The sequence below is a fragment of the Oncorhynchus clarkii genome, chromosome 6, assembly GCF_045791955.1.
Source record: "Oncorhynchus clarkii lewisi isolate Uvic-CL-2024 chromosome 6, UVic_Ocla_1.0, whole genome shotgun sequence".
In the NCBI taxonomy this organism is placed as follows: Eukaryota; Metazoa; Chordata; class Actinopteri; order Salmoniformes; family Salmonidae; genus Oncorhynchus; species Oncorhynchus clarkii.
In genome coordinates this window covers 81500901-81517464 of record NC_092152.1, presented here as the reverse complement: position 1 = coordinate 81517464, position 16564 = coordinate 81500901, and the positions used below count along the sequence as shown (strand labels likewise).

The 16564-nt window shown below is 45.1% G+C and overlaps 1 protein-coding gene across 1 annotated transcript in view; it reads left to right on the top strand.

Annotated features, from left to right (window-relative positions):
* The window catches only part of LOC139411719 (reticulocalbin 1, EF-hand calcium binding domain), a 32729-nt gene extending 16548 nt beyond the window's left edge, over positions 1-16181 (top strand). Inside the window, exons 4-6 of the mRNA XM_071158392.1 lie at positions 11850-11910; positions 12644-12843; positions 14875-16181. Coding sequence (XP_071014493.1) covers positions 11850-11910; positions 12644-12843; positions 14875-14982 — 369 coding nt within the window. The 3' untranslated portion in view covers positions 14983-16181. The remainder of the gene's footprint in view (positions 1-11849; positions 11911-12643; positions 12844-14874) is intronic.
* Positions 16182-16564: the final 383 nt, after the last annotated feature.

The following is a 16564-nucleotide window of genomic DNA, read 5'->3' as shown; positions in this document are numbered from 1 at the left end:
TACTGGTGTTGTAGAGGAGATGAACCCCTATACTACTGGTGTTGTAGAGGAGATGAACCCCTATACTACTGGTGTTGTAGAGGTGAACCCCTATACTACTGGTGTTGTAGAGGAGGTGAACCCCTATACTACTGGTGTTGTAGAGGAGGTGAACCCCTATACTACTGGTGGTGTAGAGGAGGTGAACCCCTATACTACTGGTGTTGTAGAGGAGGTGAACCCCTATACTACTGGTGTTGTAGAGGAGATTAACCCCTATACTACTGGTGTTGTAGAGGAGGTGAACCCCTATACTACTGGTGTTGTAGAGGAGGTGAACCCCTATACTGCTGGTGTTGTAGAGGAGGTGAACCCCTATACTACTGGTGTTGTAGAGGAGGTGAACCCCTATACTACTGGTGTTGTAGAGGAGATGAAACCCTATACTACTGGTGTTGTAGAGGTGAACCCCTATACTACTGGTGTTGTAGAGGTGAACCCCTATACTACTGGTGTTGTAGAGGAGATGAACCCCTATACTACTGGTGTTGTAGAGGAGGTGAACCCCTATACTACTGGTGTTGTAGAGGAGATGAACCCCTATACTACTGGTGTTGTAGAGGTGAACCCTATACTACTGGTGTTGTAGAGGAGATGAACCCCTATACTACTGGTGTTGTAGAGGAGATGAACCCCTATACTACTGGTGTTGTAGAGGAGGTGAACCCCTATACTACTGGTGTTGTAGAGGAGGTGAACCCCTATACTACTGGTGTTGTAGAGGAGATGAACCCCTATACTACTGGTGTTGTAGAGGAGATGAACCCCTATACTACTGGTGTTGTAGAGGAGGTGAACCCCTATACTACTGGTGTTGTAGAGGAGATGAACCCCTATACTACTGGTGTTGTAGAGGAGATGAACCCCTATAATACTGGTGTTGTAGAGGAGATGAACCCCTATACTGCTGGTGTTGTAGAAGAGATGAACCCCTATACTGCTGGTGTTGTAGAGGAGATGAACCCCTATATTGCTGGTGTTGTAGAGGAGATGAACCCCTATACTACTGGTGGTGTAGAGGAGATGAACCCCTATACTACTGGTGTTGTAGAGGAGATGAACCCCTATACTGCTGGTGTTGTAGAGGAGGTGAACCCCTATACTACTGGTGTTGTAGAGGAGGTGAACCCCTATACTACTGGTGTTGTAGAGGAGGTGAACCCCTATACTACTGGTGTTGTAGAGGAGGTGAACCCCTATACTACTGGTGTTGTAGAGGAGATGAACCCCTATACTACTATAGTGGTGTAGAGGAGATGAACCCCTATACTACTGGTGTTGTAGAGGAGATGAACCCCTATACTACTCTAGTGGTCTAGATGAGGTGAACCCCTATACTACTGGTGTTGTAGAGGAGGTGAACCCCTATACTACTGGTGTTGTAGAGGAGATGAACCCCTATACTACTATAGTGGTGTAGAGGAGATGAACCCCTATACTACTGGTGTTGTAGAGGAGATGAACCCCTATACTACTCTAGTGGTCTAGATGAGGTGAACCCCTATACTACTGGTGGTGTAGAGGAGATGAACCTCTATACTACTGGTGTTGTAGAGGAAATTAACCCCTATACTACTCTAGTGGTCTAGAGGAGGTGAACCCCTATACTACTCTAGTGGTCTAGATGAGGTGAACCCCTATACTACTGGTGTTGTAGAGGAGATGAACCCCTATACTACTAGTGGTGTAGAGGAGATGAACCCCTATACTACTGGTGGTGTAGAGGAGATGAACCCCTATACTACTGGTGGTGTAGAGGAGATGAACCCCTATACTACTGGTGTTGTAGAGGAGATGAACCCCTATACTACTAGTGGTGTAGAGGAGATGAACCCCTATACTACTGGTGGTGTAGAGGAGATGAACCCCTATACTACTGGTGTTGTAGAGGAGATGAACCCCTATACTACTGGTGGTGTAGAGGAGATGAACCCCTATACTACTGGTGTTGTAGAGGAGATGAACCCCTATACTGCTGGTGTTGTAGAGGAGGTGAACCCCTATACTACTGGTGTTGTAGAGGAGGTGAACCCCTATACTGCTGGTGTTGTAGAGGAGGTGAACCCCTATACTACTGGTGTTGTAGAGGAGGTGAACCCCTATACTACTGGTGTTGTAGTGGAGATGAACCCCTATACTACTGGTGTTGTAGAGGAGATGAACCCCTATACTACTGGTGTTGTAGAGGAGGTGAACCCCTATACTACTGGTGGTGTAGAGGAGATGAACCCCTATACTACTGGTGTTGTAGAGGTGAACCCTATACTACTGGTGTTGTAGAGGAGATGAACCCCTATACTACTGGTGTTGTAGAGGAGATGAACCCCTATACTACTGGTGTTGTAGAGGAGGTGAACCCCTATACTACTGGTGTTGTAGAGGAGGTGAACCCCTATATTACTGGTGTTGTAGAGGAGATGAACCCCTATACTACTGGTGTTGTAGAGGAGATGAACCCCTATACTACTGGTGTTGTAGAGGAGGTGAACCCCTATACTACTGGTGTTGTAGAGGAGATGAACCCCTATACTACTGGTGTTGTAGAGGAGATGAACCCCTATAATACTGGTGTTGTAGAGGAGATGAACCCCTATATTGCTGGTGTTGTAGAGGAGATGAACCCCTATACTACTGGTGGTGTAGAGGAGATGAACCCCTATACTACTGGTGTTGTAGAGGAGATGAACCCCTATACTGCTGGTGTTGTAGAGGAGGTGAACCCCTATACTACTGGTGTTGTAGAGGAGGTGAACCCCTATACTACTGGTGTTGTAGAGGAGGTGAACCCCTATACTACTGGTGTTGTAGAGGAGGTGAACCCCTATACTACTGGTGTTGTAGAGGAGATGAACCCCTATACTACTATAGTGGTGTAGAGGAGATGAACCCCTATACTACTGGTGTTGTAGAGGAGATGAACCCCTATACTACTCTAGTGGTCTAGATGAGGTGAACCCCTATACTACTGGTGTTGTAGAGGAGGTGAACCCCTATACTACTGGTGTTGTAGAGGAGATGAACCCCTATACTACTATAGTGGTGTAGAGGAGATGAACCCCTATACTACTGGTGTTGTAGAGGAGATGAACCCCTATACTACTCTAGTGGTCTAGATGAGGTGAACCCCTATACTACTGGTGGTGTAGAGGAGATGAACCCCTATACTACTGGTGTTGTAGAGGAAATGAACCCCTATACTACTCTAGTGGTCTAGAGGAGGTGAACCCCTATACTACTCTAGTGGTCTAGATGAGGTGAACCCCTATACTACTGGTGTTGTAGAGGAGATGAACCCCTATACTACTAGTGGTGTAGAGGAGATGAACCCCTATACTACTGGTGGTGTAGAGGAGATGAACCCCTATACTACTGGTGGTGTAGAGGAGATGAACCCCTATACTACTGGTGTTGTAGAGGAGATGAACCCCTATACTACTAGTGGTGTAGAGGAGATGAACCCCTATACTACTGGTGGTGTAGAGGAGATGAACCCCTATACTACTGGTGGTGTAGAGGAGATGAACCCCTATACTATTGGTGTTGTAGAGGAGATGAACCCCTATACTACTGGTGGTGTAGAGGAGATGAACCCCTATACTACCGGTGTTGTAGAGGAGATGAACCCCTATACTACTGGTGTTGTAGAAGAGATGAACCCCTATACTACTGGTGTTGTAGAGGAGATGAACCCCTATACTACTGGTGTTGTAGAGGAGATGAACCCCTATACTACTAGTGGTGTAGAGGAGATGAACCCCTATACTACTGGTGGTGTAGAGGAGATGAACCCCTATACTACTGGTGGTGTAGAGGAGATGAACCCCTATACTATTGGTGTTGTAGAGGAGATGAACCCCTATACTACTGGTGGTGTAGAGGAGATGAACCCCTATACTACCGGTGTTGTAGAGGAGATGAACCCCTATACTACTGGTGTTGTAGAAGAGATGAACCCCTATACTACTGGTGTTGTAGAGGAGATGAACCCCTATACTACTGGTGTTGTAGAGGAGATTAACCCCTATACTACTGGTGGTGTAGAGGAGGTGAACCCCTATACTACTGGTGTTGTAGAGGTGAACCCCTATACTACTGGTGTTGTAGAGGAGGTGAACCCCTATACTACTGGTGTTGTAGAGGAGGTGAACCCCTATACTACTGGTGTTGTAGAAGAGATGAACCCCTATACTACTCTAGTGGTGTAGAGGAGATGAACCCCTATACTACTGGTGTTGTAGAGGTGAACCCCTATACTACTGGTGTTGTAGAGGAGGTGAACCCCTATACTACTGGTGTTGTAGAGGAGGTGAACCCCTATACTACTAGTGGTGTAGAGGAGATGAACCCCTATACTACTGGTGTTGTAGAGGAGATGAACCCCTATACTACTGGTGTTGTAGAGGAGATGAACCCCTATACTACTGGTGTTGTAGAGGAGATGAACCCCTATACTACTGGTGGTGTAGAGGAGATGAACCCCTATACTACTGGTGTTGTAGAGGAGGTGAACCCCTATACTACTGGTGTTGTAGAGGAGGTGAACCCCTATACTACTGGTGTTGTAGAGGAGATGAACCCCTATACTACTAGTGGTGTAGAGGAGATGAACCCCTATACTACTGGTGGTGTAGAGGAGATGAACCCCTATACTACTGGTGTTGTAGAGGAGGTGAACCCCTATACTACTAGTGGTGTAGAGGAGATGAACCCCTATACTACTGGTGTTGTAGAGGAGATGAACCCCTATACTACTGGTGTTGTAGAGGAGATGAACCCCTATACTACTGGTGTTGTAGAGGAGATGAACCCCTATACTACTAGTGGTGTAGAGGAGATGAACCCCTATACTACTGGTGTTGTAGAGATGAACCCCTATACTACTGGTGTTGTAGAGGAGATGAACCCCTATACTACTGGTGTTGTAGAGGAGATGAACCCCTATACTACTAGTGGTGTAGAGGAGATGAACCCCTATACTACTGGTGTTGTAGAGGAGATGAACCCCTATACTACTCTAGTGGTCTAGGTGAGGTGAACCCCTATACTACTGGTGTTGTAGAGGAGATGAACCCCTATACTACTCTAGTGGTCTAGGTGAGGTGAACCCCTATACTACTGGTGTTGTAGAGGTGAACCCTATACTACTGGTGTTGTAGAGGAGGTGAACCCCTATACTACTCTAGTGGTCTAGGTGAGGTGAACCCCTATACTACTGGTGTTGTAGAGGTGAACCCTATACTACTGGTGGTGTAGAGGAGATGAACCCCTATACTACTGGTGGTGTAGAGGAGATGAACCCCTATACTACTGGTGTTGTAGAGGAGGTGAACCCCTATACTACTAGTGGTGTAGAGGAGATGAACCCCTATACTACTGGTGGTGTAGAGGAGATGAACCCCTATACTACTGGTGTTGTAGAGGAGGTGAACCCCTATACTACTAGTGGTGTAGAGGAGATGAACCCCTATACTACTGGTGTTGTAGAGGAGATGAACCCCTATACTACTGGTGTTGTAGAGGAGATGAACCCCTATACTACTGGTGTTGTAGAGGAGATGAACCCCTATACTACTAGTGGTGTAGAGGAGATGAACCCCTATACTACTGGTGTTGTAGAGATGAACCCCTATACTACTGGTGTTGTAGAGGAGATGAACCCCTATACTACTGGTGTTGTAGAGGAGATGAACCCCTATACTACTAGTGGTGTAGAGGAGATGAACCCCTATACTACTGGTGTTGTAGAGGAGATGAACCCCTATACTACTCTAGTGGTCTAGGTGAGGTGAACCCCTATACTACTCTAGTGGTCTAGGTGAGGTGAACCCCTATACTACTGGTGTTGTAGAGGAGATGAACCCCTATACTACTCTAGTGGTCTAGGTGAGGTGAACCCCTATACTACTGGTGTTGTAGAGAAGATGAACCCCTATACTACTGGTGGTGTAGAGGAGGTGAACCCCTATACTACTGGTGTTGTAGAGGAGGTGAACCCCTATACTGCTGGTGTTGTAGAGATGAACCCCTATACTACTGGTGTTGTAGAGGAGGTGAACCCCTATACTACTGGTGGTGTAGAGGAGGTGAACCCCTATACTGCTGGTGGTGTAGAGGAGATGAACCCCTATACTACTGGTGTTGTAGAGGAGATGAACCCCTATACTACTGTTGGTGTAGAGGAGATAAACCCCTATACTACTGGTGGTGTAGAGGAGGTGAACCCCTATACTGCTGGTGGTGTAGAGGTGAACCCCTATACTACTGGTGTTGTAGAGGAGGTGAACCCCTATACTGCTGGTGGTGTAGAGGAGATGAACCCCTATACTACTGGTGTTGTAGAGGAGGTGAACCCCTATACTGCTGGTGGTGTAGAGGAGATGAACCCCTATACTACTGGTGTTGTAGAGGAGATGAACCCCTATACTACTAGTGGTGTAGAGGAGATGAACCCCTATACTACTGGTGTTGTAGAGGAGGTGAACCCCTATACTACTGGTGTTGTAGAGGAGGTGAACCCCTATACTACTGGTGTTGTAGAGGAGATGAACCCCTATACTACTCTAGTGGTCTAGGTGAGGTGAATCCCTATACTACTGGTGTTGTAGAGGAGGTGAACCCCTATACTACTCTAGTGGTCTAGGTGAGGTGAATCCCTATACTACTGGTGTTGTAGAGGAGATGAATCCCTATACTACTGGTGTTGTAGAGGAGGTGAACCCCTATACTACTGGTGTTGTAGAGGAGATGAACCCCTATACTACTGGTGTTGTAGAGGAGGTGAACCCCTATACTACTGGTGTTGTAGAGGAGGTGAACCCCTATACTACTGGTGTTGTAGAGGAGGTGAACCCCTATACTACTGGTGTTGTAGAGGAGATGAACCCCTATACTACTGGTGTTGTAGAGGAGGTGAACCCCTATACTACTGGTGTTGTAGAGGAGGTGAACCCCTATACTACTGGTGGTGTAGAGGAGGTGAACCCCTATACTGCTGGTGGTGTAGAGGAGATGAACCCCTATACTACTGGTGTTGTAGAGGAGATGAACCCCTATACTACTGGTGGTGTAGAGGAGATAAACCCCTATACTACTGGTGGTGTAGAGGAGGTGAACCCCTATACTGCTGGTGGTGTAGAGGTGAACCCCTATACTACTGGTGTTGTAGAGGAGGTGAACCCCTATACTGCTGGTGGTGTAGAGGAGATGAACCCCTATACTACTGGTGTTGTAGAGGAGGTGAACCCCTATACTGCTGGTGGTGTAGAGGAGATGAACCCCTATACTACTGGTGTTGTAGAGGAGATGAACCCCTATACTACTAGTGGTGTAGAGGAGATGAACCCCTATACTACTGGTGTTGTAGAGGAGATGAACCCCTATACTACTGGTGTTGTAGAGGAGGTGAACCCCTATACTACTGGTGTTGTAGAGGAGATGAACCCCTATACTACTCTAGTGGTCTAGGTGAGGTGAATCCCTATACTACTGGTGTTGTAGAGGAGGTGAACCCCTATACTACTCTAGTGGTCTAGGTGAGGTGAATCCCTATACTACTGGTGTTGTAGAGGAGATGAATCCCTATACTACTGGTGTTGTAGAGGAGGTGAACCCCTATACTACTGGTGTTGTAGAGGAGATGAACCCCTATACTACTGGTGTTGTAGAGGAGGTGAACCCCTATACTACTGGTGGTGTAGAGGAGATGAACCCCTATACTACTGGTGTTGTAGAGGAGGTGAACCCCTATACTACTGGTGTTGTAGAGGAGATGAACCCCTATACTACTGGTGTTGTAGAGGAGATGAACCCCTATACTACTGGTGTTGTAGAGGAAATGAACCCCTATACTACTGGTGTTGTAGAGGAGGTGAACCCCTATACCACTGGTGTTGTAGAGGAGGTGAACCCCTATACTACTCTAGTGGTCTAGGTGAGGTGAACCCCTATACTACTGGTGTTGTAGAGGAGATGAACCCCTATACTACTCTAGTGGTCTAGGTGAGGTGAACCCCTATACTACTGGTGTTGTAGAGGAGATGAACCCCTATACTACTCTAGTGGTCTAGGTGAGGTGAACCCCTATACTACTGGTGTTGTAGAGGAGATGAACCCCTATACTACTGGTGTTGTAGAGGAGATGAACCCCTATACTACTGGTGGTGTAGAGGAGATGAACCCCTATACTACTGGTGTTGTAGAAGAGGTGAACCCCTATACTACTCTAGTGGTCTAGGTGAGGTGAATCCCTATACTACTGGTGTTGTAGAGGTGAACCCTATACTACTGGTGTTGTAGAGGAGGTGAACCCCTATACTACTCTAGTGGTCTAGGTGAGGTGAATCCCTATACTACTGGTGTTGTAGAGGAGATGAATCCCTATACTACTGGTGTTGTAGAGGAGGTGAACCCCTATACTACTGGTGTTGTAGAGGAGATGAACCCCTATACTACTGGTGTTGTAGAGGAGATGAACCCCTATACTACTGGTGTTGTAGAGGAGGTGAACCCCTATACTACTGGTGGTGTAGAGGAGATGAATCCCTATACTACTGGTGGTGTAGAGGAGATGAACCCCTATACTACTGGTGTTGTAGAGGAGGTGAACCCCTATACTACTGGTGTTGTAGAGGAGATGAACCCCTATACTACTGGTGTTGTAGAGGAGATGAACCCCTATACTACTGGTGTTGTAGAGGAGATGAACCCCTATACTACTGGTGTTGTAGAGGAGGTGAACCCCTATACTACTGGTGTTGTAGAGGAGGTGAACCCCTATACTACTGGTGTTGTAGAGGAGATGAACCCCTATACTACTGGTGTTGTAGAGGAGGTGAACCCCTATACTACTGGTGTTGTAGAGGAGGTGAACCCCTATACTACTGGTGGTGTAGAGGAGATGAACCCCTATACTACTCTAGTGGTGTAGAGGAGATTAACCCCTATACTACTGGTGGTGTAGAGGAGATGAACCCCTATACTACTGGTGTTGTAGAGGAGATGAACCCCTATACTACTGGTGGTGTAGAGGAGATGAACCCCTATACTACTTGTGGTGTAGAGGAGATGAACCCCTATACTACTGGTGGTGTAGAGGAGATGAACCCCTATACTACTGGTGGTGTAGAGGAGATGAACCCCTATACTACTGGTGTTGTAGAGGCGATATCCTAGATGAGTCCTGCTATGGAGAGGAGATTAACCTCTAAACTACCGGTGTTGTAGAGGTGATATCCTAGATGAGTCCTGCTATGGAGAGGTCTATATTAATTATGTTCTATATTTTTAATAACACATGTTTATTATTAGTCATCCACTTCCCAGGGTAAGTGGTCTTTAATCTTTCAGTAGGCTTCAGCAGGGGCATTTATAACCTGCTTGAAGCATGGTGTATGTGTGTGTGTTGTCACCAGCCTGTACAGTGTGAAGCTATTTTGACTGGTAAGGGGGGTGACTGCGTTTTGTGGTAGTGATGGCATTCCTCTCTTCTTACAACTGCTAAAGTTCCAACCTTAAGCCTCGTTCACATTACCCATAAGTGCTCTTGGCTTGCTTGACTTGCTATAAAGTTAGAGAAACAAGTTGAGGAAAGAAAAAGTAACGAAACATAACATGTTTCATCACCTGAAATAATATATTTATCCTGTCTTGAATAAAAAGGTCATATTTTGCAATATCCCAAAATAAATGCAATCTCTGAGGAGAGACAGGCTGTCCTCCATCTTGCCTTACAAAACACTACACTGGTCTGTTCAGTAGCGGGACAATCTCTGAGGAGAGACAGAGTGTCCTCCATCTTGCCTTACAAAACACTACACTGGTCTGTTCAGTAGCGGGACAATCTCTGAGGAGAGACAGGGTGTCCTCCATCTTGCCTTACAAAACACTACACTGGTCTGTTCAGTAGCGGGACAATCTCTGAGGAGAGACAGAGTGTCCTCCATCTTGCCTTACAAAACACTACACTGGTCTGTTCAGTAGCGGGACAAGACTTTGTGAAGATGACGTAGGGCTTAATGAAATACGTCACGATGTAAACGGGGAATTAGGGAGTCCGTCATGACACATCTTCTCTTAACAACTGCTACAACCTTAGAGAGGCAGTCATGCAAATAGAAGTTAAATCCCAAACGAGGGAATACAACACAAGGATTGTGCAATGTTGACAGGATGAGTTGAGTCACTGTAAACATACCTAAGAGACTGTATAGGGATGGCTCACAACTTTAAAAACATCTACACCATACAGGGCATTCACAAAGTATTCAGACCTTTACTCTGTCCACATTTTGTTACGTTACAGCCTTATTCTAAAATGGATTCAATAAAACATTTTCCTCATCAATCTACACACAATACCCCATAATGACAAAGCAAAAATCGTTTTTTAGAACTTTTAGCAAATGTATATTTAAAAAATAAAAACAGGTTCCTAATTTACGTAAGTATTCAGAACCTGATTTGGGAAGGAACACACATGTCTATATAAGGTCCCACAGTTGACCGTGCATGTCAGAGCAAAAACCAAGCCCTGAGGTGGAAGGAATTGTCCGTAGAGCTCAGAGACAGGATTGTGTCGAGGTACAGATCTGGGGAAGGGTACCAAAAAATGTCAGCAGCATTGAAGATCCCCAAGAACACAATGGCCTCCATCATTCTTAAATGGAAGAAGTTTGGAACCACTAAGACTCTTCCTAGAGCTGGCCTCCCGGCCAAACTGAGCAATCGGGGGAGAAGGACCTTCTGATGAAACCAAGATTGAACTCTTTGGCCTGAATGCCAAGTGTCACGTCTGGAGGAAACCTGGTATCATCCCTACGGTGAAGCTTGGTGGTGGCAGCATCATGCTGTTGGGATGTTTTTCAGCGACAGTGACTGGGAGACTAGCCAGGATCGAAGGCAAGATGAACGGAGCAAAATACAGAGATATTCTTGATGAAAACCTGCTCCAGAGCGTACCTCACTGGGTCGAGGGTTCACCTTCCAACAGGACAACGACCCTAAGCACACAGCCAAGACAACGCAGGAGTGGCTTTGGGACAAGTCTCAATGTTCTTGAGTGGCCCAGCCAGAGCCCGGACTTGAACCTGATCGAACACCTCCTGGAGAGACCTAAAAATAGCTGTGTAGTAACGTTCCCCATCCAACCTGACACAGCTTGAGAGGATCTGCAGAGAAGAATGGGAGAAACTCCCCAAATACAGGTGTGCCAAGCTTGTAGCGTCATACCCAAGAAGACTTGAGGCTGTAATCGCTGCCAAAGGTGCTTCAATAAAGTACAGAGTAAATGGTCTGAATACTTATGTAAATGTAATATTTCTGTTTTACATTTTTTTATTCATTTGCTAAGATTTCTAAATCTGTTTTTGATTTGTCATTATAGGTTATTGCGTGTAGATTGATGATGGGGGGGTAACTATTTTAGTCCATTTTAGAATAAGGCTGTAAAGTAACAAGGTGGAAAAAGTCAAGGGGTCTGAATACTTTCCTAATGCACTGTATATACAATCCATTCTTCCAGATAAACAGCTAGTTAGATATATCTCAAATTACGCAAGTAAAGCAACCATAGATTGTTCTAAAGGAAGTGTGTAAAATCTCATCTCTGAAAACAGACATGGTCTCTAATCCAGGAGGTTAGCTGATCATCAGCAGTGGCTGTGTAATCGTTGTGTCACTCAGAGCCTCGTAGCTCGACTCATACTGCCTGGGGCTGTGTGTTTTATCTTTTATTACTGTCAGTAGTGAGAGTCCCACTGCCGTTGACCTCTGTGTCCCCCTTTTATGACATCATTGCCTGTGTTTGCGTGCAGGAGACTCTGGAGGACATTGATAAGAATGGAGACGGACATGTGGACGAGGATGAGTATATTGGTGAGTTGGGGAGGCGTGACTGGGGTTGACACTGCATCAGGAGACTAACCCTTCATGAACACAGGTTACAGGTCATTTTCACTCACTTCATAATTTTTGTAAAAAAAAATGTCATTCTCTCCTTTTTCAGCGGAATTTCCTTTTTTTTTTTACACACGAGGACAGGTCTACCCTCATTTTAATGCAAAACTATTTTTAACCAATTTGTGTAATTATTTTCTCCACAAACTATATCATGTTCTTATGGTATATTGGAAGTGTTTACAAGGTTTGGTGTTAGTATCTCCTGGGTCTTCTAGACTAGAGGAAGAGTTCCTAACACAAGATGTGGGCAACCCCGTGAGCTCGGTGACCTGATTAGGAATCAAAGGCCTGTTTGTTGGTTGCTTTGGGAAACTCTGCTGTGACGCTGCAGTCTGCTGACTTAGTCTCTGTCTGCCTATTCAAGGATTTCACTGTTCCTTTTAGGTTGTGTTTTTACAGGAATATCCACTTAGAAACTGCTTAGAAACATCACATAGCTTGCTTGTATACCGTTAGTAGAGTTTTGATTACAGGTCCTTATAGTAAATGGCTTATACAGGGAATGCAGATGAACAAACAATGATTTACAACATTTTTACTAATGGTTAACAAACTATTTAGTTACGGTTTATAAGCATACTTTCAAACAAAGTGTTCGCTTTTGACCTTCTTTGAGTATGTCATCCCATATCTTCCTGTGTCATTGCAGCGGACATGTTTTCCCATGAGGAGGGAGGTCCAGAACCAGACTGGGTCAGAACGGAGCGAGACCAGTTCTCTGACTTCCGGGACCTGAACAAGGACGGAAAGATGGACGTGGCGGAGATTCGCCACTGGATCCTGCCCCAGGACTACGATCACGCCATGGCAGAGGCCCGACACCTGGTCTACGAGTCAGACCAGGACAAGGTACTGATCCTGTAACCTAGTCTACGAGTCAGACCAGGACAAGGTACTGATCCTGTAACCTAGTCTACGAGTCAGACCAGGACACGGTAGTGATCCTATAACCTAGTCTACGAGTCAGACCAGGACAAGGTAGTGATCCTATAACCTAGTCTACGAGTCAGACCAGGACACGGTACTGATCCTATAACCTAGTCTACGAGTCAGACCAGGACATGGTACTGATCCTATAACCTAGTCTACGAGTCAGACCAGGACACGGTACTGATCCTATAACCTAGTCTACGAGTCAGACCAGGACATGGTACTGATCCTATAACCTAGTCTACGAGTCAGACCAGGACACGGTACTGATCCTATAACCTAGTCTACAAGTCAGACCAGGACAAGGTACTGATCCTATAACCTAGTCTACGAGTCAGACCAGGACAAGGTACTGATCCTGTAACCTAGTCTACGAGTCAGACCAGGACAAGGTAGTGATCCTATAACCTAGTCTACGAGTCAGACCAGGACAAGGTACTGATCCTATAACCTAGTCTACGAGTCAGACCAGGACAAGGTACTGATCCTATAACCTAGTCTATGAGTCAGACCAGGACAAACTACTGATCCTATAACCTAGTCCACGAGTCAGACCAGGACATGGTACTGATCCTATAACCTAGTCTACGAGTCAGACCAGGACAAGGTACTGATCCTATAACCTAGTCCACGAGTCAGACCAGGACATGGTACTGATCCTGTAACCTAGAGTACGAGTCAGACCAGGACATGGTACTGATCCTATAACCTAGTCTACGAGTCAGACCAGGACATGGTACTGATCCTATAACCTAGTCTACGAGTCAGACCAGGACAAGGTACTGATCCTATAACCTAGTCTACGAGTCAGACCAGGACAAGGTACTGATCCTATAACCTAGTCTACGAGTCAGACCAGGACAAGGTACTGATCCTGTAACCTAGTCTACGAGTCAGACCAGGACAAGGTACTGATCCTATAACCTAGTCTACGAGTCAGACCAGGACAAGGTACTGATCCTATAACCTAGTCTATAAGTCAGACCAGGACAAGGTATTGATCCTATAACCTAGTCTACGAGTCAGACCAGGACAAGGTACTGATCCTATAACCTAGTCCACGAGTCAGACCAGGACATGGTACTGATCCTGTAACCTAGAGTACGAGTCAGACCAGGACATGGTACTGATCCTATAACCTAGTCTACGAGTCAGACCAGGACAAGGTACTGATCCTATAACCTAGTCTACGAGTCAGACCAGGACAAGGTACTGATCCTATAACCTAGTCTATAAGTCAGACCAGGACAAGGTACTGATCCTATAACCTAGTCTACGAGTCAGACCAGGACAAGGTACTGATCCTATAACCTAGTCCACGAGTCAGACCAGGACATGGTACTGATCCTGTAACCTAGAGTACGAGTCAGACCAGGACATGGTACTGATCCTATAACCTAGTCTACGAGTCAGACCAGGACAAGGTACTGATCCTATAACCTAGTCTACGAGTCAGACCAGGACAAGGTACTGATCCTATAACCTAGTCTACGAGTCAGACCAGGACAAGGTACTGATCCTGTAACCTAGTCTACGAGTCAGACCAGGACAAGGTACTGATCCTATAACCTAGTCTACGAGTCAGACCAGGACAAGGTACTGATCCTGTAACCTAGTCTACGAGTCAGACCAGGACAAGGTACTGATCCTATAACCTAGTCTATGAGTCAGACCAGGACAAGGTACTGATCCTATAACCTAGTCTACGAGTCAGAATTGGACAAGGTACTGATCCTATAACCTAGTCTACGAGTCAGACCAATATGACAAACGATTGTTTAAGTTTTCATTCCTCTTTACCAATTTTCTGGCTGGTAATATTATGTAGGACACTTTTTTTTATAATGTCTTAGCTGTCAAAATGGAGGGATTGAATTTCAAGTGTTAGTTCTTTAGTAGTAGGAGATCTTATCGACTCTATGTAAACCTGACTGGGTTCTCTCTTCTCAGGACACAATGCTGACCAAGGAGGAGATCCTGGAGAACTGGAACATGTTTGTAGGAAGTCAGGCCACCAACTATGGAGAAGACCTGACCAAGAACCATGATGAACTCTGAGCATAGTTTATTGTTGTGTTTGTGGCAGGGCGGTCGGACCTCAACTGAGCATCGTCAACCTCGACCACAAACTTGTCTGGTCCTCAGCCTTATCCTGCTAAATGTCATCAGTTGAACACAAACATAGTTCCAACACTGCAGTAACCCCCCCGAGGGGAGGGGCCAAGGAATAGTCTGTTCCTACCACTGACGGTCCAGGTCCTCCTGAGCGGCTGGACCAGGTTTGGTCCTGTTTCTGACATTTAGGAACAGTGATTGACCACACCCAACCTCCTTGTGACTGCCATTGACGTTGCTTATCAGCCAGAGTCCCATCTGGCTTAGCAGCCTTTTACATCTCTATACACAGATCATCACATCACCATCTTTGACCGTTTGATCATTTCCCTTATATTGTCTTTTCTTTAAACCTGACGTGATTTTAGCAGAGATGAGAACATAGGGTTGATCGTCAGGAATATTTGATTTGATTGTGGTTCCAATGTGAAAACAAAGCACAACCTAGAATACTCTAATTCTATTTATTTAGTCATTTAACTTGAGGAGGTGAAGAAGCCTGGGAGGTATAAGAGTTAGACAGAGGTCAATGGGTGTTTATAGCGTTTATGAAGGCTGCCTACTTGTTGAACTTGTCAGATATCACTACACACGTTGTTTTTATACAGTGGACACAGATGTTGTTTTTGTTTTGCTGGCCAGTAAAGACTATTTTATAAATCAGATATTTTGTGAAGTGCTCTTAGATTTGCGAGCTTCCTGTTGTTTTAGGATCTCTTACTAACACCCATCTTAATGATATGCTCTTTGCCCGCATCTTTTCCCAATACAGTCTGTGAAAACATTCATTTTAATCACTTTTGCTTAGTTCGCTTGTTTGTTTTATACACTTAAGGCCTGTGTAAAAATGTAATATGAGTTTCATGCACAATAACCAGGCTATTGTCAAGATGAAAATGTAAGTTTAGCCTTTTCATTGTTATGGGAGTTTTGGAGTGATGTAAAATGACTTGAAACGCAGGCGAAGAGGGGTTCCAGAGTACTGTATGTGTGTCCTCCATTACCTCAAAGCTGCTTCTCATATTGACACTATTGTTCACGTCGTAACATAGGACTTCCTGTTACATCACTTCCTCTTGTACCATGCCAAATGTACTCCCTTGTGTATATTAATGTTTTAGAAAAAGAAACCCATTTTCCCATTATTGTCTAGTTTGTATCTCTATGACGACCCACATCCTTTTTTATATGTACCTTTTTTGTCTCTGTATGAGAAGTTAAGCCAAGGTTTTTCTCTGTATGAGAAGTTAAGCCAAGGTTTTTCTCTGTATGAGAAGTTAAGCCAAGGTTTTTCTCTGTATGAGAAGTTAAGCCAAGGTTTTTCTCTGTATGAGAAGTTAAGCCAAGGTTTTTCTCTGTATGAGAAGTTAAGCCAAGGTTTTTCTCTGTATGAGAAGTTAAGCCAAGGTTTTTCTCTGTATGAGAAGTTAAGCCAAGGTTTTTCTCTGTATGAGAAGTTAAGCCAAGGTTTTTCTCTGTATGAGAAGTTAAGCCAAGGTTTTTCTCTGTATGAGAAGTTAAGCCA